General features: G+C 41.1%; 2 protein-coding genes across 3 annotated transcripts in view; one reads left to right on the plus strand and one right to left on the minus strand.

Moving 5' to 3' along the window:
* Positions 1-2,837, plus strand: part of LOC115151253 (obscurin) — a 55,978-nt gene extending 53,141 nt beyond the window's left edge. The window contains exons 69-70 of the mRNA XM_029695210.1: positions 1,612-1,761; positions 1,927-2,837. Of these exons, the coding sequence (XP_029551070.1) occupies positions 1,612-1,761; positions 1,927-2,107 (331 nt within the window). The 3' untranslated portion in view covers positions 2,108-2,837. The remainder of the gene's footprint in view (positions 1-1,611; positions 1,762-1,926) is intronic.
* The window catches only part of LOC115151560 (guanylate kinase 2), a 39,820-nt gene continuing 19,795 nt past the window's right edge, over positions 2,825-22,849 (minus strand). The window contains exons 5-16 of one of the 2 annotated variants that reach the window (XM_029695599.1): positions 20,577-20,715; positions 19,542-19,626; positions 19,316-19,401; positions 18,941-18,984; positions 18,665-18,780; positions 18,403-18,444; positions 9,560-9,637; positions 7,986-8,082; positions 7,497-7,635; positions 5,878-5,962; positions 4,301-4,386; positions 2,825-3,845 (exon numbers count right to left, since the gene is read on the minus strand). In XM_029695599.1, the coding sequence (XP_029551459.1) occupies positions 3,810-3,845; positions 4,301-4,386; positions 5,878-5,962; positions 7,497-7,635; positions 7,986-8,082; positions 9,560-9,637; positions 18,403-18,444; positions 18,665-18,780; positions 18,941-18,984; positions 19,316-19,401; positions 19,542-19,626; positions 20,577-20,715 (1,033 nt within the window). In that variant the 3' untranslated portion in view covers positions 2,825-3,809. The remainder of the gene's footprint in view (positions 3,846-4,300; positions 4,387-5,877; positions 5,963-7,496; positions 7,636-7,985; positions 8,083-9,559; positions 9,638-18,402; positions 18,445-18,664; positions 18,781-18,940; positions 18,985-19,315; positions 19,402-19,541; positions 19,627-20,576; positions 20,716-22,849) is intronic. The other variant, XM_029695600.1, reaches the window with a different exon arrangement.

The raw sequence follows: 22,849 nt of genomic DNA on the forward strand, positions 1-22,849 counted from the left end.
AAGAAATAACACAAAAATACAAAACTTGAGCGTGCATAACTATTCACCCCCCCCAAAGTTAATACTTTGTAGAGCCACCTTTTGCAGCAATTACAGCTGCAAGTCTCTTGGGATATGTCTCTATAAGCTTGGCACATCTAGCCACTGGGATTTTTGCCCATTCTTCAAGGCAAAACTGCTCCAGCTCCTTCAAGTTGGATGGGTTCTGCTGGTATACAGCAATCTTTAAGTCATACCACAGATTCTCAATTGGAATGAGGTCTGGGCTTTGACTAGGCCATTCCAATACATGTAAATGTTTCCCCTTAAACCACTCGAATGTTGCTTTAGCAGTATGCTTAGGGTCATTGTCCTGCTGGAAGGTGAACCTTCATCCCAGTCTCAAATCTCTGGAAGTCTGAAACAGGTTTCCCTCAAGAATTTCACTTTATTTAGCACCATCCATCATTCCTTAAATTCTGACCAGTTTCCCAGTCCCTGACGATGACAAACATCCCCACAGCATGATGCTGCCACCACCATGCTTCACTGTGGGGATGGTGTTCTCTGGGTGATGAGATGTGTTCGGTTTGCGCTGGGTTTGCGCCAGACATAGCGTTTTCCTTTGGCCAAAAAGCTAAATTTTAGTCTCATCTGACCAGAGTACCTTCTTCCATATGTTTGGGGAGTCTCCCGCATGCCTTTTGGTGAACACCAAACGTGTTTGCTTATTTTCTTTAAGCAATGGCTTTTTTCTGGCCAGTCTTCCGTAAAGCCCGGCTTAAAGTGGTTCTATGGACAGATACTCCAATCTCCGCTGTGGAGCTTTGCAGCTCCTTCAGGGTTATCTTTGGTCTCTTTGTTGCCTCTGATTAATACCCTCCTTGCCTGGTCCGTAAGTTTTGGTGGGCGGCCCTCTCTTGGCAGGTTTGTTGTGGTGCCATATTCTTAAAAAATATATATAATTGATTTAATGGTGCTCCGTGGGATGTTCCGAAGTATAGGATATTTTTTTATAACCCAACCCTGATCTGTACTTCTCCACAACTTTGTCCCTGACCAGTTTGGAGAGCTCCTTGGTCTTCATGGTGCCGCTTGCTTGGTGGTGCCGCTTGCTTACTGGTGTTGCTGACTCTGGGGCCTTTTCAGAACAGGTGTATATATACTGAGATCATGTGACACTTAGATTGCACACAGGTGGACTTTGTTTAACTAATTATGTGACTTCTGAAGGTAAATGGTTTCACCAGATATTATTTAGGGGCTTCATAGTAAAGGGGGTGAATACATATGCACACACCATTTTTTTATTTTTCATTAAACATTTCACTTCACCAATTTGGACTATTTTGTGTATGTCCATTACATGAAATCCAAATAAAAATATATTTAAATTACAGGTTGTAATTCAACAAAATAGGAAAAACACCAAGGGGGAGGTAGATTTTTACAAGGTACTGTATGTGTGCCATTCAGATGGTGAAGAGGGTATGATAGTAGGTGCCAGGAGCACTGGTTTGTGTCAATATTAGGAAGGTGTTCCTAATGTTTTGTATACTCAGTGTAGAGTAATACTGCCATTTATTCCTCTTTTTGTCCTCTGATGTGTCCATGTATCCTCTAACTATCTAGGTTGAGTGCAGATAGCCCGTTTCATTCAGACCTCAACTGGGAGAGGGACAGAAACATCCGGAAGGGGAAGATCCAGTTTGGCCGATGCTACCCTGGCCTGTCAGAGGCAGCAATCACCTTCATGAAGAACACACTGAGCAACAAGGCCTGGTGAGTCCATTGGCCACATCTTAGCCAACCAGGCTCTATACTTATTATTTGAGATAGTCAAGGTACACCCAAAGTTGTTTCATTGAGGGGGTAATTGATTGGTAGTGTTAACGTTACAACAACCAGAACCAACCATTTCGGAATTTTTCCGATGTGTTTCCTCAGGGCCAGACCCTCAGCGGCTGAGTGCCTCCAGATCCCATGGGTACGGGGTGAGCGGGCCCCCTCCAAACACAGAGACTCCATCTTGTGTTTCTCCACCGACAAGCTGCAGGCCTTCCTCAAGGAGAGAGAGGTGAAACGAGACCAGGTCCGCACCAAGCTGCAAGGCCCGTTCTTCCATTGATCTGCTCTTCCAGTAGACTGTTATGAAATACAACATAAACTGGACTTGGATGATGTCTCTTCATAGCCCAGATCCTGGTCACAATTATGTGATGTCTTACAAATGTTGACCTAAAATGGAGACTGGTCAAATGTATGTATTAATGGGTGTCTAAAGTTTTGTTAAGTGTTTGTCTGAATGAGTTTGGCTTTGGTTGAATTACAGTGTCATGATATCAGGGAAATGTTTAGTTAGATGCTTTATGCAAATACAGTTGCACGAGTTTGAAAACTTGAAAACATTGTTCCTTTGAGTTTGCGGCATTGGACATTACAAAAGTTAATATTTCATGAGCTAGATTTGTAGATTGTGATTTATTAGCCAAAGCGACAGATCAGAGGGTTCATGTGCCCAAAGCATAGCAAGGGCCCCTACCAGCATAAAGCTTTGTCTCACAAAGAGAGGAATGTTGAAATCCCTATCGGGAGATACATATAGACAGGTTTTTAAGTATACACTGTATAGATATTTAGGAGTGAAATATTTACACTAAGGCAATGTTTTACATGTTTTCAATTGTCTTGTTATATTGTAGAAATGGAGAATAAGATCATGAGTAAATTAAGAATTTTTGATGATCGTTTGATTTCATTGATTTTTGATGATCGTTTGATTTCATTGAGTATTCCTGTACCTTGTGACCGGTGATGTATGCACTGAAAGACAAATTAAACAGTATGAGTGGTAAGTACTTTTTATTTGTCTATCTCCATTGCATACAAAAGCATACACTACAAGACACACACGTTTTATTTTCTGCAGATGGATGGCTACAGTAATTGACCTGCGAGTTAAATTGACAACCACAGGTCTGACGTTTGACCTATGAAAGCTGTGTGTTTAGTGCTTTGGTCCTTACATATTCATCCACAAATACGGTTCAATTAGTATAACACCCCACCATACACATCCTTACATTTAGTGTAACATCATTCAGACTACACTATCATTGCTTAAAACCAAGGGAGAAAAATGAGACTACAGAACACAGAATGGTGTTTTACTATTTGACCAATAAGAATATAATTAGATTAAGATGAAGACATAGCAGTGTTTACCTCAAAGCTAGTCCGCTAATATGACATTTCACAGCTAAGACACCGTTTTATGCACAACTTTTGTTTTACTACTTCTCGGGTTGTTTGTCCATCATACTGTATGCGGGATGGCCATCGCACATGTCAAGGGCATTCATCACAAATGTCAAGTCAGGGGCATGTTAAGTATATTGTCAAACCTTTAGATTATAACCACAAAACTCTGAATTAACGAAGGTCTATTGGCTTTGGCAGTGGTTTCTATTCGTCTACATGGCTGAAACCCAGTTGGCAGTAAGGTATGAAGTAGACGTTAACTTTTAACTGTATCGACTGTATACTCTACACGTACCTTTCAAATGTCCCTTTGCCTTACTCAAAATTCCTCATAAATGACAGACTGAATGAATGTGGAAAACAAGCTAAGAGTTTTAGACCATCTTCTTGAGTCTTAGGTGCATACGGTAGTATGCGTTTCTGTGGAAATCCCCACAGTCATCATATGGCAACCCTCAGAACGTTTCCTTTGGTGGCTAAATCGAAATTAGCTGGTGTCAAATGTTGGTTTATGTATCTCCTGTAAGGTACCAGGCAAGAGGAAGACTGGGACACTGTACTGTAGCTCCTTACGACTTGATGCCCTGCTGAACTTTCATTATTTCCTGTTGAGGAGGGGAGTAGAACATGCTCAACATTTGGGTTGGAGCTCTTAACATGGTAATACAAAGGTGAAATTACAAAATATATTAGTTACATACTGGAACAAGGACTTGTAATAACATAAAATAGATCATGAGTAATTAAACATGAGAAATAACTTTCAGCGAGGGGATCTGTTATTATAGTCCTTTTTCAAATTGTGTAATAACCAATAAACTCTTAAAATGACATTTTAAATCGCAGGTTTTGCCTTGAACGGCTATCCGACATGTCCCATTGAGAAAGACATGTTAATATAAATATATATATAGTTATAGAACATACATACAAACTCTTCTCCAACATGGAATGCATGTATCTAGTCATCCACACCTCCTGTATCTAGTCAATATCTCCTGTATCTAGTCAATACCTCCTATATCTTGTCTTTATACAGCCATCTTCTTTTCAGACTCACCTCCTTAAGAACACTTTGCAACTTCTCATAGGACTCATCCAAGTCATCGTTGACAATGACAATGTCAAACAATCCAGGCTCGTTGCCTATAACAGAAGAGTGAAGAAACAAAAATGAAAACTCATTGTCAACGGCATGTAATGGACTGTCCTTAGTTCAATTCACATCCCTCAAACATTTGTAGTTTTAAAACCAGTTTACGTAGGAGAGTATTGTGGACCTACACTCCTCCATGTTTACGTACGACAGTATGGTGGACCTACACTCCTCCATGTTTACATAGGACAGTATGGTGGACCTACACTCCTCCATGTTTACATAGGACAGTATGGTGGACCTACACTCCTCCATGTTTACATAGGACAGTATGGTGGACCTACACTCCTCCATGTTTACATAGGACAGTATGGTGGACCTACACTCCTCCATGTTTACATAGGACAGTATGGTGGACCTACACTCCATGTTTACATAGGACAGTATGGTGGACCTACACTCCTCCATGTTTACATAGGACAGTATGGTGGACCTACACTCCTCCATGTTTACATAGGACAGTATGGTGGACCTACACTCCTCCATGTTTACATAGGACAGTATGGTGGACCTACACTCCTCTATGTTTACATAGGACAGTATGGTGGACCTACACTCCTCCATGTTTACATAGGACAGTATGGTGGACCTACACTCCTCCATGTTTACATAGGACAGTATGGTGGACCTACACTCCTCCATGTTTACATAGGACAGTATGGTGGACCTACACTCCTCCATGTTTACATAGGACAGTATGGTGAACCTACACTCCATGTTTACATAGGACAGTATGGTGGACCTACACTCCATGTTTACATAGGACAGTATGGTGGACCTACACTCCTCCATGTTTACATAGGACAGTATGGTGGACCTACACTCCATGTTTACATAGGACAGTATGGTGGACCTACACTCCTCCATGTTTACATAGGACAGTATGGTGGACCTACACTCCTCCATGTTTACATAGGACAGTATGGTGAACCTACACTCCTCCATGTTTACATAGGACAGTATGGTGGACCTACACTCCTCCATGTTTACATAGGACAGTATGGTGAACCTACACTCCTCCATGTTTACATAGGACAGTATGGTGAACCTACACTCTTCCATGTTTACATAGGACAGTATGGTGAACCTACACTCCTCCATGTTTACATAGGACAGTATGGTGAACCTACACTCCTCCATGTTTACATAGGACAGTATGGTGAACCTACACTCCTCCATGTTTACATAGGACAGTATGGTGGACCTACACTCCTCCATGTTTACATAGGACAGTATGGTGAACCTACACTCCTCCATGTTTACATAGGACAGTATGGTGAACCTACACTCCTCCATGTTTACATAGGACAGTATGGTGGACCTACACTCCTCCATGTTTACATAGGACAGTATGGTGGACCTACACTCCTCCATGTTTACATAGGACAGTATGGTGAACCTACACTCCTCCATGTTTACATAGGACAGTATGGTGAACCTACACTCCTCCATGTTTACATAGGACAGTATGGTGAACCTACACTCCTCCATGTCAATCCGTGCTGCCTCCAGGCGGCTCTGGATTTTTTCCTCCGTCTCCGTCGCTCTACCCCTCAGACGCTCTTCCTGTACACATTAATGTTCCACAAGCATTTTCAGTTTATACATTTCAAGAACAAACTTTCCATGTGGCCATCTCAGGTCTAGCAAGCATGCAAAAAGTTAAACTGCATAGTAGAAGAATGGTAGGCAACTAGATTCAGCCGCAGGCTGCTTTTTTTCTTTTTATCCGGAACATAATTATTAATATACACTACCGTTCAGAAATACAGTGTAGACATTGTTAATGTTGTAAATGACTATTGTAGCTGGAAACGGCAGATTTTTATGGAATATTTCCATAAGCGTACAGAGGCCCGTTATCAGCAACCATCACTCCTGTGTTCCAATGGCACGTTGTGTTAGCTAATCCAAGCTTATCATTTTAAAAGGCTAATTGATAATTAGAAAACCCTTTTGCAATTATGTTAGCACAGCTGAAAACTGTTGTGCTTATCAAAGAAGCAGTAAAACTGGCCTTTTTTAGACTAGTTAAGTATCTGGAGTATCAGCATTTGTGGGTTCGAATTACAGGCTCAAAATGGCCAGAAACAAAGTACTATCTTCTGAAACTCATCAGTCTATTCTTGTTCTGAGAAATTAAGGCTATTCCATGCGAGAAATTGCCAAGAAACTGAAGATCTCGTACAACGCTGTGTTCTACTCCCTTCTCAGAACAGCGCAAACTGGCCCTAACCAGAATAGAAAGAGGAGTGGGAGGTCCAGGTGCACAACTGAGCAAGAGGAAAAATAGATTAGAGTGTCTAGTTTGAGAAACAGATGCCTCACAAGTCCTCAACTGGCAGCTTCATTAAATAGTACCCGCAAAACACCAGTCTCAACGTCAACAGTGAAGAGGCGACTCCGGGATGCTGGCGTTCTAGGCAGAGTTCCGAAGAAAAAGCCATATCTCAGACTGGCCAATAAAAGGAAAAGATTAAGATGGGAAAAAGAACACAGACGCTGGCCAGCATCCCGGAGTCGCCTCTTCACTGTTGACGTTGAGACTGGTGTTCATGGGTCCTTGAGGCAAATTTGTTCAACATGAGGAAAGACACCTACATACACAGTTTCAGGTAAAAAGGGGAGGCGGATATCAGGATTTAAGTAAGACTTCTTACAACAGCAATACCTAGAAGCCAATTGGTTCCATTCTTTTTGACTAAGTTACTCTAGTTTCTGTCTGCCAAATTAGCAAAAAAGTGGCCAATCTATGCTGTGAACCCCTAATAATTTGTACACTACAAATGGGCCACAAATAATCTCAAATGTATTATGTATTTCACAATAACATAATTTAATACCTTGATTACATTGAGACACAATCACATATGTCTTTCAATTTATCCATGGGGATAGTTGGCAACAGATTTTATAAATTAAAATCATTAGCTGAATTTCTGGTGATTTTACAGTCTCCTTTGTACAACAACAGATTTCTTCTATTTTTTTACTTAAACTTTGGGGGGCCAAATAATATTGCTTGCGGGCCGAACTTGTCACCTGTTGCGGAACCTTGCAGTAGAAGAACGCTGTGCAATGTATGGTTGTGGACTCTTACCAGGACCTCAATGGAGGGGGGCTGAATTGAAACATAGATGGGGTCCAGGTCAGATTCCTTGATGTGTCTCACTCCCGCAATATCCACATCCAAAATACAAATGAGGCCCTTGGCCCTCACATCCTGTACAGCACACTTACTGTGGAGAAAACAAACATAGCTATGTTTAATTGCATCCACAATTCCACCAAGCAAACTAGAAAATTATACCACTGATTATCACGGATTCATACATAGGGGCGGCAGGTAGCCGAGTGGTTAGAGCGTTGGTCCCGTAACTGAAAGGTTGTGAGATTGAATCCCCGAGCTGACAAGGTAAAATAAATATGTCGTTCTGCCACTGAACAAGGCAGTTAAACCACTGTTCCTAGGCTGTCATTGTAAATAAGAATTTGTTCTTAACTAACTTGCCTAGTGTAATAAAAGGTAAACAAAAAAATACTGTAAGACATTTTGGTGCAAACCAAAAGTTCAGAAAATGTACTCTACCTTGTTCCATACAGGTTGCCAGAAAATTCATCAGTTTCAATGAATTCTCCCGTGTCAATATCCTCCTGCATAGCCTCCCTGTTTCTGAAGTGGTAATCTTGAAACAGACAGGAGAGAAGAAGAAACAGTTAGTAATCAGTCAGGCTGGATGGAGTTCTCTCAAATGAATAAAGGGTAAATTCACAGGGTACAATAGATGTATAATGATTAGTATTCAGGCACTAAAAAAGGGTGATATAGAAAAAATGCAAGGATAAGTATGGGTAGATAGAGACCTTTTTATTCACATCATTACAAGCAATTAGGGAAATTAACATTGACATCACTAGAAGCAAATCACACAATGAATGACCCCCAAGTATAAAATGTGGAAGGTGATTAGAAACGGGCAAAAAAGACACGCTGTCTGGATGCAAGAGGTACAGTATATATACACAGTATAGAACACAGTACAGTATATAACAGTTTAGAAGGAGAGAGGGTGTACAGGGCACACATCAAACTAACACATTACTGTCCCCTACCATTGGGATTATATTATTCCTCTACAATGTCACAGTGGATCTAATACAGTGGGGGGGGGGGGGGGGGGGGGGGGGGGACCCTGTAGGGAACACAGGACAACCCTGTCACAATCACTTCAACAGGGACAACAATGCTCATAATGAACCTACAGCTACTCATATCAACACATACACATTAGCATTGCAACATGACAGGTGTGAGAAGGAATCACAGCACATTCAAATATGTCCTGGTAAAACAGATGTCTCACTGGGAAAAAAAGATTGCATAGATGTAAATAAAGGTGAAAATGCTAGTAATGATTTCTAACAACAAAATAAAAAATAATAGACAATCACTATAGACTGAATCCAGCAAAGCTCATAGTCCTGGTAGTGCAGTTACTGCGTTATTTTACAAAATCTAAATATATAAAACTAGAGCTCAACTGAAGAAGATATCAAGCTTTAACTCTCCATTATCCATATTCCTGGGGGGAAATAGAATACATCAAACATCTATCTTCCTCAAAAACTGTTGCTTAAGTCGTAGGAAATCACATAGATGTATTGATCAAATTAATAGAATAGTCCTAAGGATATCTGCCTTGACAACAGGACCAGATTGTGCTAGCAGCTATGATCCATACTTTCAATTAATATTACTGAACTGGAGTATATCAAATATCAAACAAAAGGCTTTACTATGAAGCCTATCAATCTCAACAAAATGTTGTGATGCTAATGGTGGGTACATACAGTAACAGACATTTTATGGATGTGACAACTTATTTTCTGGGGGGGGGGGGGGTCAGGAGAGGAGATCCACTGAGGAATCACAGGGGGCTATTTTCAAAAGCTTTTTACCACAAAGTGCAAACTGACATCTGTATTCCTGAGAATATTAGATGTATTTTTACCATAACTAGTATGCACTTGGTATTGTTTAGTTTGGTCACTCTATACTGTGAAGATGAAAGTAACCCCCATCACTCTCTCTTCACAATGTTTTTGTGAATGGCATTTAGACTTGGTTGGATAGAACACAAAATGAAGAGGAGATAGCTACACCTGCAGATGAAACAGACGATAGGACGTCTGCTAGGGGCAGTAATGTAGCCCCCAGAAGCATAGGCAGACAGAACAGGCCTACGGAGAAAAAAAAGGCACAACAAATAATGTTTATTGTTGTATCTTATAGGGGGATCATTTGGAGAGCCACTGGTGCAGTTCACTTGAGTTAAGAAGCATGGGAGCTTCAGTGTCAGTCGGAATGGAGTAGGCTGGGTTATGTAGGTGAAGAGGGTGTGAAGGTTGTGTTCGTACAAAAGAAGGCAACAAGGTAGTGATGGAGGTCTGTAGGTATAGAAAAGCTGGAAGTTACAGGTTTTATATAGTTGAAGTCAGAAGTTTACATACACCTTAGCCAAATACATTTCAACTCAGTTTTCCACAATTCCTGACATTTAATCCAAGTAAAAATTCCCTGTCTTAGGTCAGTTAGGATCACCACTGTCACGGCTGTCAAAAGGATCGGACCAAAATGCAGCGTATTCGTAGTTCCACATATTTTATTTAACGTGAAACTGAAATGCAATACACTAAATACTTCAAACACAAAAACAAACCGTGACGCAGAGAGAAAACACACTACTCAAAATATAATCACCCACAAACACAGGTGGGACAAACATCAACATAAATATGATCTCCAATTAGAGGTAATGAGGATCAGCTGCCTCCAATTGGAGATCAACCCAAACACCAACATAGAAATACAAAACTAGAAACTGAACATAGAAATACAAAAACAGACAAACACCCCCTGTCACGCCCTGACCTACTCTACCATAGAAAATAACATCTTACTATGGTCACGACGTGACAACCACTTTATTTTAAGAATGTGAAATGTCAAAATAATAGCAGAGAGAATGATTCATTTCAGCTTTTATTTCTTTCATCACATTCCCAGTGGGTCAGAAGTTTACATGCACTCAATTAGTATTTGGTAGCATGGTCTTTAAATTGTTTAACATGGGTTAAACGTTTCGGGTAGCCTTCCACAAGCTTCCCACAATAAGTTGGGTGAATTTTGTCCCATTCCTCATGACAAAGCTGGTGTAACTGAGTCAGGTTTGTAGGCCTCCTTGCTCGCACACACTTTTTCAGTTCTGCCCACAAGTTTTCTATGGGATTGAGGTCAGGGCCTTGTGATGGCCACTCCAATGCCTTGACATTGTTGTCCTTAAGCCATTTTGCCACAACTTTGGAAGCATGCTTGGGGTCATTGTCCATTTGGAAGACCCATTTGCGGCCAAGCTTTAACTTCCTAACTGATGTCTTGCGATATTGCTTCAATATATCCACATAATTTTCCATCCTCACGATGCCATCTATTTTGTAAAGTGCACCAGTCCCTCCTGCAGCAAAGCACCCCCACAACATGATGCTGCCCCCCCCCATGCTTCACGGATGGGATGGTGTTCTTTGGCTTGCAAGCCTCTTCCTTCTTCCTCCAAACATAACGATGGTCATTATGGCCAAACAGTTCTATTTTTGTTTCTTCAGACCAGAGGACATTTCCCCAAAAAGTACAATCTTTCTCCCCATGTGCAGTTGCAAACCGTAGTCTGTCTTTTTTATGGCGGTTTTGGAGCAGTGGCTTCTTCCTTGCTGAGCGGCCTTTCAGGTTATGTCGATATAAGACTTGTTTCACTGTGGATATAGATACTTTTGTACCTGTTTCCTCCAGCATCTTCACAAGGTCCTTTACTGTCATTCTGGGATTGATTTGGACGTTTCGCACCAAACTACGTTCATCTATAGGAGACAGAACGTGTCTCCTTCCTGAGCGGTATGATGGCTGCGTGGTCCCATGGTGTTTATACTTGGGCACTATTGTTTGTACAGATGAACGTGGTACCTTCAGGCATTTGGAAATTGCTCCCAAGGATGAATCAGACTTGTGGAGGTCTACAATTTCTTTCTGAGGTCTTGGCTGATTTCTTTTGATTTTCCCATGATGTCAAGCAAAGAGGCGCTGAGTTTGAAGGTAGGCCTTGAAATACATCCACAGGTACACCTCCAATTGACTCAAATTATGTCAATTAGGCTATCAGAAGCTTCTAAAGCCATGACATCATTTTCTGGAATTTTCCAAGCTGTTTAAAGGCACAGTCAACTTAGTGTATGTAAACTTCTGACCCACTGGAATTGTGATACAGTGAATTAAGTGAAATAATATGTTTGTAAACAATTGTTGGAAAAATTACTTGTGTCATGCGAAAAGAAGATGTCCTAACCAACTTGCCAAAACTATAGTTAATTAACAAGAAATTTGTGTAGTGGTTGAAAAACAAGTTTTAATGACTCCAGCCTAAGTGTATGTAAACTTCCGAATTCAACTGTATATAAGGGGTCCGGTGGGGATCAGTTAGTAGAGCATTGTGCTTGCAACGCCAGGGTTGTGGATTTGATTCCCAAAAGCCATAAGAATCTGGATACTGTAACCACAAATGACTGGATACTGTAATGTAAAGTATCTCTGTAATATGTCATGCAACTACATGCATTATCTGTCCTGCATTTCCTGCAGTCAAATTACCTAGTGGCCTTATGGGTGGAACGTTATTAAAATTGTTCATAATAAATAAACATTATTTAAATTTTTCCATGTCAAAGGGTTTTTATATTTTCGGTCTTCTTGATGTATATAAATTGTAATGTTGGGATGAAAACTAAAAATGGGAATACATTTCAACTCTACAGTGCCTTCGGAAAGTATTCAGACCCCTTGACTTTTTCCAAATTTTGTTATGATACAGCCTTTTTCTAAAATGTATTAATAAAAAAAGATTCTGCAATCTGCACACAATACCACATAATGACAAAGCGAAAACAGGTTTAGGAATGTTTGCAATTTTAGCAAAAAAACAAAACAGAAATACCTTATTTACAATTATTCAAACACTTTGTTATAAGACTCGAAATTGAGCTCAGATGCATCCTGTTTCCACTGATCATCCTTGAGATGTTTCTACAACTTGATTGGAGTCCACCTGTGGTAAATTAAATTAATTGGACATGATTTGGAAAGGCACACAACTGTCTATAAAAAGGTTCCACAGTTGACAGTGCATGGTCCTGTGTGGCTCAGTTGGTAGAGCATGGTGTTTGCAACGCCAGGGTTGTGGGTTTGATTCCCACGGGGGACCAGTACGAAAAAAGAAAAACAAAATGTATGCATTCACTACTGTAAGTCGCTCTGGATAAATGACTGAAATGTAAATGTCACAGCAAAAACAAAGCCATGAGGTCAAAGGAATTGTCCGTAGATCCCTGAGACAGGATTGTGTCGAGGCACAGATCAGGGGAAAATGTCTGCAGCATAGGTCCCCAAGAACACAGTGGCCTCCATCATTCTTAAATGGATGAAGTTAGGAACCACCAAGACTCTTCCTAGAGCTGGCCAAACTTGGCAATCAGGGGAGAAGGGCCTTGGTCAAGGAGGTGACCAAGAACCTGATGGTCACTTTGACAGAGTTCCTCTGTGGAGATGGGAGAACCTTCCAGAAGGATAACCATCTCTGCAGCTCTCCACCAAATCAGGCCTTTATGGTAGAGTGGCCAGACAGAAACCACTCATCAGTAAAAGGCACATGACTGCCTGCTTGAAGCTTGCCAAAAGGCACCTAAATACTCTCAGACCATGAGAAACTAGATTTTCTGGTCTGATGAAACCAAGATTGAACTCTTTGGCCTGAATGCCAAGCATCATGTCTGGAGAAAACCTGGCATCATCCCTACGGTGAAGCATGGTGGTAGTAGCATCATGCTGTGGGGATGTTTTTCAGCGGCAGGGACCGGGATTCTAGTCAGGATTGAGGGAAAGATGAAAGGAGCAAAGTACAGAGAGATCATTGATGAAAACCTGCTCCAGAGCAGTCAGGACCTCAGACTGGGGTGACTGGTTCACCTTTGAACAGGACAACGACCCTAAGCACACAGCCAAGACAACATAGGAGTGGTTTCGAGATAAGTCTCTGAATGTTGTTGAGTGGCCCAGCCAGAGCCTGGACTTCAACCTGATTGAACATCTCCCGAATGGTGCAGCAGTCCAAGGCACTGCATCTCAGTGCTAGAGGCCTCACTACAGACCCTTGTTACAGTGAGGGGGAAAAAAGAAAGAAATGATCAGTCTATAATTTTAATGGTAGGTTTATTTGAACAGTGAGAGACAGAATAACAACAAAAAAATCCAGAAAAACACATGTCAAAAATGTTATAAATTGATTTGCATTTTAATGAGGGAAATAAGTATTTGACCCCCTCTCAATCAGAAGGATTTCTGGCTCTCAGGTGTCTTTTATACAGGTAACGAGCTGAGATTATGAGCACACTCTTAAAGGGAGTGCTCCTAATCTCAGTTTTTTACCTGTATAAAAGACACCTGTCCACAGAAGCAATCAATCAGATTCCAAACTCTCCACCATGGCCAAGAACAAAGAGCTCTCCAAGGATGTCAGGGACAAGATTGTAGACCTACACAAGGCTGGAATAGGCTACAAGACCATCACCAAGCAGCTTGGTGAGAAGGTGACAACAGCTGGTGCGATTGTTCGCAAATGTAAGAAACACAAAAGAACTGTCAATCTCCCTCGGCCTGGGGCTCCATGCAAGATCTCACCTCGTGGAGTTGCAATGATCATGAGAACGGTGAGGAATCAGCCCAGAACTACACAGGAGGATCTTGTTAATGATCTCAAGGCAGCTGGGACCATAGTCACCAAGAAAACAATTGGTAACACATTACGCCGTGAAGGACTGAAATCCTGCAGCGCCCGCAAGGTCCCCCTGCTCAAGAAAGCACATATACATGCCTGTCTGAAGTTTGCCAATGAACATCTGAATGATTCAGAGGACAACTGGGTGAAAGTGTTGTGGTCAGATGAGACCAAAATGGAGCTCTTTGGCATCAACTCAACTCGCTGTGTTTGGAGGAGGAATGCTGCCTATGACCCCAAGAATACCATCCCCACCGTCAAACATGGAGGTGGAAACATTAAACTTTTGGAGTGTTTTTCTGCTAAGGGACAACTTCACCGCATCAGAGGGACGATGGATGGGGCCATGTACCGTCAAATCTTGTGTGAGTACCTCCTTCCCTCAGCCAGGGCATTGAAAATGGGTTGTGGATGGATATTCCAGCATGACAATGACCCAAAACACACGGCCAAGGCAACAAAGGAGTGGCTCAAGAAGAAGCACATTAAGGTCCTGGAGTGGCTTAGCCAGTCTCCAGACCTTAATCCCATAAAAAATCTGTGGAGGGAGCAAAAAGTTCAAGTTGCCAAACGTCAGCCTCAAAACCTTAATGACTTGGAGAAGATCTGCAAAGAGGAGTGGGACAAAATCCCTTCTGAGATGTGTGCAAACCTGGTGGCCAACTACAAGAAATGTCTGACCTCTGATTGCCAACAAGGGTTTTACCACCAAGTACTAAGTCATGTTTTGCAGAGGGGTCAAGTACTTATTTCCCTCATTAAAATGCAAATCAATTTCTAAAATTTTTGACATGCGTTTTTCTGGATTTTTTTGTTGTTATATATATATATATATATATATATATATATATATATATATATATTTTTTTTTCAAATAAACCTACCATTAAAATTATAGACTGATCATTTCTTTGTCAGTGGGCAAACATAATCAGCAGGGGATCGAATACTTTTTTCCCTCACTGTAGATTCCAGGCTGTATCACAACTGGGCGTGATTGGGAGTCCCATAGGGCACTGCACAACTGGCCGAGTGTCGTCTGGGTTAGGGTTTGGTCGGCCGTCATTGTAAATAAGAATTTGTTCTTAACTGACTTGCCCAGGTAAATACATATATATATATACATATATTTTTTAAAACATCTCTGTAGAGACCTGATAGTAGCTGTGCAGCAACGCTCCCCATCCAACCTGACAGAGCTTGAGGATCTGCAAAGAAGAATGGGAGAAACTCCCCAAATACAGGGGTGCCAAGGTTGTAGCGTCATACCCAAGAAAACTGCTTCAACAAAGTACTGAATAAAGGGTCGGAATATAGTTTTTTTTTTAAATGATAAATTAGCAACAATTTCTAAAAAACTGTTTTTGCTTTGTCATTATGGGGTATTGTGTGTAGATTGAGGGGAAAAACGATTTAATCAATTTTAGAATAAGGCTGTAATGTAACAACATTTTGAAAAAGTCAAGGAGTCTGACTACTTTCCAAAGGCACTGCATGTCTGACATGGTACACTTAGAAAAAAAGGGTTCTTCAGCTGTCCCTATAGGATAACCCTTTTGAGTTCCATGTAGAACCCTCTACAAGGAACCCAAAGGGTTCTACCTGGGTATGACGAAACCAAAAGGGTTCTTCTTGGGTAGATCCTCTCAAACTCGGTCAGGTTGGACAGGGAGGGTTGCTGCACAGCTATTATCAGGTCTCTCCAGAGATGTTTAAAAAAAATTATAAACTAGGCAAGTCAGTTAAGAACAAATTCTTATTTAGAACCCTCTACATGGAATCCAAAAGGGTTCTACCTGGAAAGAAAATTAGTTCTTCAAAGAGGACTCCTTGGGGACAGAAAGCACCTTTTTTCTATGAGCGTACAGGTGACATTTTAAGCCCATAACCATGTGTGTGAGGTGTATACTTTTGTTTCAAAGTAGATTTGTTTAAGACTACCAAGAAACCACTGCAGTAAAAAGGTTAACCATTGTCTCCAGTATTTACTAGAACTTATTTACGATAGAAAACCACTTTTGGCTCTTCAGTCAGCTGTCGTCTGAACAGTAGTCTATTCAGAAATACAGCAATAGCGAGCAGATAGCTTCCGCCACACTCAACATGGCATGCCAGGTCTAAGCAAAACGTATGAAATTTTACAAAAAATCCAGGCAATTCCATTGAGTATGGTACTTTGTGTTATATTACATTGGCCTACATAAATCCGGGACACTTAAATTAGTATGATATGTTAGGTATGACAGTAGGTTACTTAAGGCAAAAATGAAAGGAGAGTGGCTGGTCATGGTGGTTGGGTGGCTGCATAAAGTGAAAGTCTAGCAACCGAAAGGTTGCATGCTCGAATCTCATCAAGGTCAATTTTAGCCACTTAGCTAAGCCTTCCCCTAACCTTAACCCTATAACCTAACTCCTAACCTTAACCCTATAACCTAACTCCTAACCTTAACCCTATAACCTAACTCCTAACCTTAATCCCTAACCTAACAGTTTATCATACTAAAGATGTCAAAAGTAGCATTTCAATCTAAACTAAAAAGACAAGGAACATACAGTATATACAATATGTCCTACAATTCATTACATTGTATGACTGCTATTACATTCTTAGGCCAATGTAATGTAATCTATCATACTAAATGGAGTGGCACAGATTTTGTAAAATATAATACATTTTGCTCTGAGACCAGGTTGTCATGGCACTGCAGCTACAAGACCATGTTACAAGCCTACGGAGCAGCAAGAGGAACTGCCCATCTCTACCTTCAGAATATGCTCAAACCCTACACCCCAACCCGAGCATTTCATTCTGCCACCGCTGGTCTCTTGGCCCTCCCACCCCTATGGTTTTTTTGTGTGCAGTGTGAACACTCCAAAGGAACTCAGACCCCTCAAAAGAGCCCCAGAAGCGAACCGAACTGAGACCATCGAGAAGTCGTCGGAGTTTGGTTCCCTTGAATTCCGTGGTCCGGTTCCCTTTTTTAGGGCAATGTGAATGCAAAACTCTCCATGTTCGCTTGTCATTATTCCTGCACCGCACACTAGACTACAGCAACACCGTTTCCCCTGCCATAACCCCTCACATTGGTGCCACAAAAGAGAGATGATGTGCAGGTTTGCAGGGGGAAAACAGTGTGGTTGTTGGATGTTGATTAGCGATTGTCAAGGATGCACAGAAATTCCAAAATATGTGGATTTTTTTGTTCAGATTATTTATTCGCAAAATGTGAACTATAGGCTAAGAGAGCTTCATAAACTGTTTTAGTGATTGTGGGGTTAGGAATAGTGTGAGAAGACAACCTATTTGGTGAGAATCACAACATAGGGTACAAAATCTATTCTAGCTCTTAAAGGGGCAGTAGTTTGTACAATTTAAATTACAACATTATATTGCTATTTATTCTGTTAGCAATCAAATGTGCATGTTAAAAAGTATCTTCAGATTGCATTTAATTAAAATGAGACATAATTGTAATCTATTAGCTACAGTCCAATAACCAATTCTGATTGAATGGCTTGTCCTGCACTTTGTAAAAATCCAGAGTGCATGTAGGAATAAGATCTTGGTTCCTTTCTAAACATAGCAATGTGAATGCAAAGATGACTCGGTCCACAAACTAGGTGAAGTGAACTGGCAAAGAGAGTTGAGTCCTCATTCAAAGGCAGTGTGAATACAAAGAGATCTGAGTCCTTTCGTTTTATGTTATTTTTTACCCCAGCTCACTTTAAAGAGGACTGTATGTGAAAACACCGTTAAATAATGCCACAGCACCCCATCACACCCCCTCCTTAACCACCCAAATAATAAAGTAATGCCTTTCGTCAAGTAACACTCGCAGTTGACCCCCCCCCCCTTACTAGCTCTGACTTTGCTGATAGCTACTTTATTGAGGAAAAATGTACTTACTATGACATGTGGTTGTCCCACCTAGCTATCTCTGTATTGGAGTGCCTGCTAAATGACTAAAATGTAAAAATGTAATATATTGAATTCCAGTCTCTGCGTTCATACAGTAGGCATTTCTTATTAAAGATGGAAGCTTCATTCTGGGCCTGGAGAGCGCCACTGATATCTTTCTGGGCTTACTGACATGTTTCTGTGTTTTGACTGAAAACATTTTACTGTACCTTTGCCATCTACCTCTCCTGGACGTGGATCCCGGGTTGTATCTGTAAGGACACATTCAGTGAGCATCAATTCAACATCCATCCTATTCTGTGATCATATGATACAGAATGATATCAATAACCTCAGTCTGTAAATGCTATGCAAGACAACCCTAACTGTTTATGGTTTCTTTATTGTTCTTCCTCGTGGTCCAGTCGCACCAGCGGGGATAGATACTGCTGCCCTACTGCTGGAAACTACATCTGGTGTCACAAAACGTACGTGACACGCTGAAGCCGAAGACTCCCTTGTAGTCCTTCAGCAGCTTCTTTAGCAGAGTGCTCTTCCCTGTCCCTGAGGGGCCGCTCAGAACAACCGGCCTGGGTCCTTCCATAACACTGAGGAGAGGGAGAGGAGGGTTGAATAAAGTGAAAAACATTAAGCATGTGAAAGGTTATAATTTACATTGAATAGTGAAAGCTTGTTCTCAATTGAACTAACTAGTTTTCTATTGAAAATGTGTGGCTGTGATATGCATAATAACAAATTGCTTCTTACGAATTGCATTTTTCTTTCTTGGTCGACTGAACCTTCGTTATTTCCTGTTGAGACAAGTATAAGAATATTAAGTGTAGTTACAAACCAATCACATAAATATGACTCAACACTTACTACCGACCACAGGAGATTGGTGGCACCGTAATTGTGGACGACGGGCTTGTGGTAATGGCTGGAGCGGAATATTTGGAATGATATCAAATACATCAAACTCATGGTTTCCATGCGTTTGATACCATTTAATTAACTCCGTTTCAGCCATTATTATGAGCCGTCCTCCCCTCAGCAGCCTCCACTGCTACCGACTGACTGACAATTTGAGAATTATACTTTGTCCCCACACTACATGCAGACAACCATCCTCTTCAGACTCACCTCAATAAGAACACTTTGCAACTTGTCATACGCCTCCTCTAAGTCATCATTGACTATAAGCACGTCAAACACTCCTGGCTCGTTGCCTGAAATAGAAGTGATAAATTATGAAAGCTCTTCTCAAATCATTGTTAAAGGCATAGCATGGATAATGTGTTGTTCCATCCATATTCTCCAAACATTTGTAGTATGGTCATGTCTACATAGGACAGTAAAGGGGACCTACTGAGCTCCATGTCAACTCGCGCTGCCTCCAGACGCTTCTGCAGACTCTCCTCTGTCTCAGTATTTCTGTCCCTCAGACGCTTTTCCTGTAAACATCAATGGTCCCCAGATGTATTACAATTTGTACATTTCAAGAGTCTCATATCACGACCTGAAGGATGACCAGCCCGGTCTTATAGACTAGACGTAACATAGTCAACGGAAATCCAGGACACTGAAATTAGTATGCCATGTTATGTTTGGTATGGTTACATAAGACCTATGGTTACCTACGCAAAAAACAAAAGTATGTTGATTGATCGCGGTGGATAGGTGGGTGTATAACGTGACTGTCTATCAATCCAAAGGTTGCGAGTTTTAATCTCACCATTGACATATTTAGCATTTTAGTAACTTTTCAACTACTTAATACTTTTTAGCTACTTAGCATGTTAGCTAACCCTTCCCCTAACTTCAACCCTTTTGGCTAGCCCTTCACCTAACCCTAAGCTTAACCCTTTAACCAAACTCCTAAACTTAACCCTAACCCTTTAGCCTAGCTAACATTAGTCAGCTACCCACCTACCTAATTAGAATTCGTAGCATATCATACATGTTGCAAAATCATAACATATTGTTGATTCTTCTAATTCATAACATATAATACAAATTGTAATTTGTAACATATATGAAATTGGTGATGGACATCCACAAACTAATACATACCAAAAGAAACATAACATATACTAAATTGAGTGGCTCGGATTTACTAAATGCTCTGAGACCAGGTTGGGTTGACATGTCTAAGGATTATTATCATATAGAGAAAATAATAGGGGTCCAAACTCAAAACCTTAAGAAACGCCAAAATACAGTTAAACTCTCTGCGTTGTATGATTGTTGACTAGTTACATAGTTTACAGACGCAGAGCCACGATAGTCTATTCCATTGTGACATATATCTGCACCTCAATAAGAGTATATCAAATGAGTTTGTAAATGTTTTCTAATGGACCATGTGGACTATGGCAGCTCTGAACTCTGAATTGGACTTTACCAGGATCTCAATAGAGGGGGGCTGGATAGAAACATAGATGGGGTCCAGATCAGTCTCCTTGATGTTCCTCACTCCCTGGATCTCCACATCTAAGATGCAGATGAGGCCCTTGGCCCTCACGTCATCTACAGAAGACTTGCTGTGTAGAAAATAGACAACATAAATGATGCTCATTAATTGTTTCAGGATCCCATTGAACAGCACAAGAACGCACCTTTCCACCTAGATATGTACAATAGGCTTATAAAAGGGGATGGGGAGTGACATTAGACGAGTGACTATTCCTCAAATGCTACAGAATAGCTAGGGTAAGAGGATAGTAACATTAATCATAACACCAAAAGCTAATATCAGGGTTCAGTGGTTCAGATTAAGAGTGACACTGTAGGTGCTGAGTTCTGTGTGCTATCAAGTGCTATCCTGATATGTACAGTGCATTCAGAAAGTATTCAGACCCCTTGAATTCTTCCACATTTTGTTGCGTTACAGGCTTATTCTAAAATTGATTAAATAGTTTTTTTTCCCACTCACCAATCTACACACAATACCCGATAATGACGAAGCAAAAACAGGTTTATAGAAATGTTTCTAAATTAATTTAAATAAAAATGTATTCAGACCCTTTACTCAGTAATTTGTTGAAGCACCTTTGGCAGCGACTCAAGTCTTCTTGGGTATGATGCAATAACATCTGCTTAACATGTGTATGTGGCCAATAAAATTTGATTTGATTCGATTTTTAAGCTTGGCATACCTGTATTTGGGGAGTTTCTCCCATTCTTCTCTGCAGATCCTCTCAAGCTCTGTCAGGTTGGATGTGGAGCTTTGCTGCAGGTCTCTCCAGAGATGCTCGATTGGGTTCAAGTATGGGGTCTGGCTGGGCCACTCATGGACATTCTGAGACTTGTCCCGAAGCCACTCCTGCATTGTCTTAGCTGTGTGCTTAGGGTCATTGTCCTGTTGGAAGGTGAACCTTCACCTCAGTCTGAAGTCCTGGGCGCTCTGGAGCAGGTTTTCATCAATGACCTCTCTGTACTTCATCTTTGTTTATCTTTCCCTCAACCCTGACTAGTCTCCCAGTCCCTGCCACTGAAAAACAACCCCACAGCATGATGCTGCCACCACCATGCTTCCCCATGGGGATGGTGCCAGGTTTCCTCCAGATGTGACACTTGCTATTCAGGCCAAAGTGTTCAATATTGGTTTCATCAGACCAGAGAATCTTGTTTCGCATGGTCTGAGAGTCTTTAGGGGCCTTTTGGCAAACTCCAATCGGGCTGACATTTAACTGAGGAGTGGCTTCCGTCTGGCCACTCTACCATAAAGGCCTGATTGGTGGAGTGCTGCAGAGATGGTTGTCCTTCTGGAAGGTTCTCTCATTTCCACATAGGTACTCTGGAACACTGTCATAGTAACCATCAGGTTCTTGGTCAGCTCCCTGATCAAGGCCCTTCTCCCCCGATTGCTCAATTCGGCTGGGCGGCCAGCTCTAGGAAGAGTCTTGGTAGTTCAAAACTTCTTGCATTTAAGAATGATGTAGACCATTGTGTTCTTGAGGATCTTAAATGCTGCAGAAATGTTTGGTACCCTTCCCCAGATCTGTGCCTCAACACAGTCCTTTCTCTGAGCACTACAGACATTTCCTTTGATCTCATGGCTTGGTTGTTGCTTTTACATGCACTGTCAACTGCGGGACATTATAAAGACAGGTGTGTGCCTTTCCAAAAATTGTATTAATTTTTTATTTCACCTTTATTTAACCAGGTAGGCAAGTTGAGAACAAGTTCTCATTTACAATTGCGACCTGGCCAAGATAAAGCAAAGCAGTTTGACACATACAACACAGAGTTACACATGGAGTAAAACAAACATACAGTCAATAATACAGTAGAAAAATAAGTCTATATACAATGTGAGCAAATGAGGTGACATAAGGGAGGTAAAGGCAAAAAAGGCCATGGTGGCAAAGTAAATACAATATAGCAAGTAAAACACTGGAATGGTAGATTTGTGGTGGAAGAAAGTGCAAAGTAGAAATAGAAATAATGGGGTGCAAAGGAGCTAAATAAATAAATAAATACTTTAGGGGAAGAGGTAGTTGTTTGGGTGTCACGGTTGTCGTCGGTGAAGGAGGACCAATACGCAGCAGGTACGTGTATGCTCATCTTGATTTTTATTAACTACAAAAATGAACATACAAAATAACAAAACGAACGAACAACTACAAACAGTCTGGTAAAGCATACGGCTTACACACAGAACAATCACCCACA

The sequence above is a fragment of the Salmo trutta genome, chromosome 17 (assembly GCF_901001165.1).
Source record: "Salmo trutta chromosome 17, fSalTru1.1, whole genome shotgun sequence".
NCBI classification, from domain to species: Eukaryota; Metazoa; Chordata; class Actinopteri; order Salmoniformes; family Salmonidae; genus Salmo; species Salmo trutta.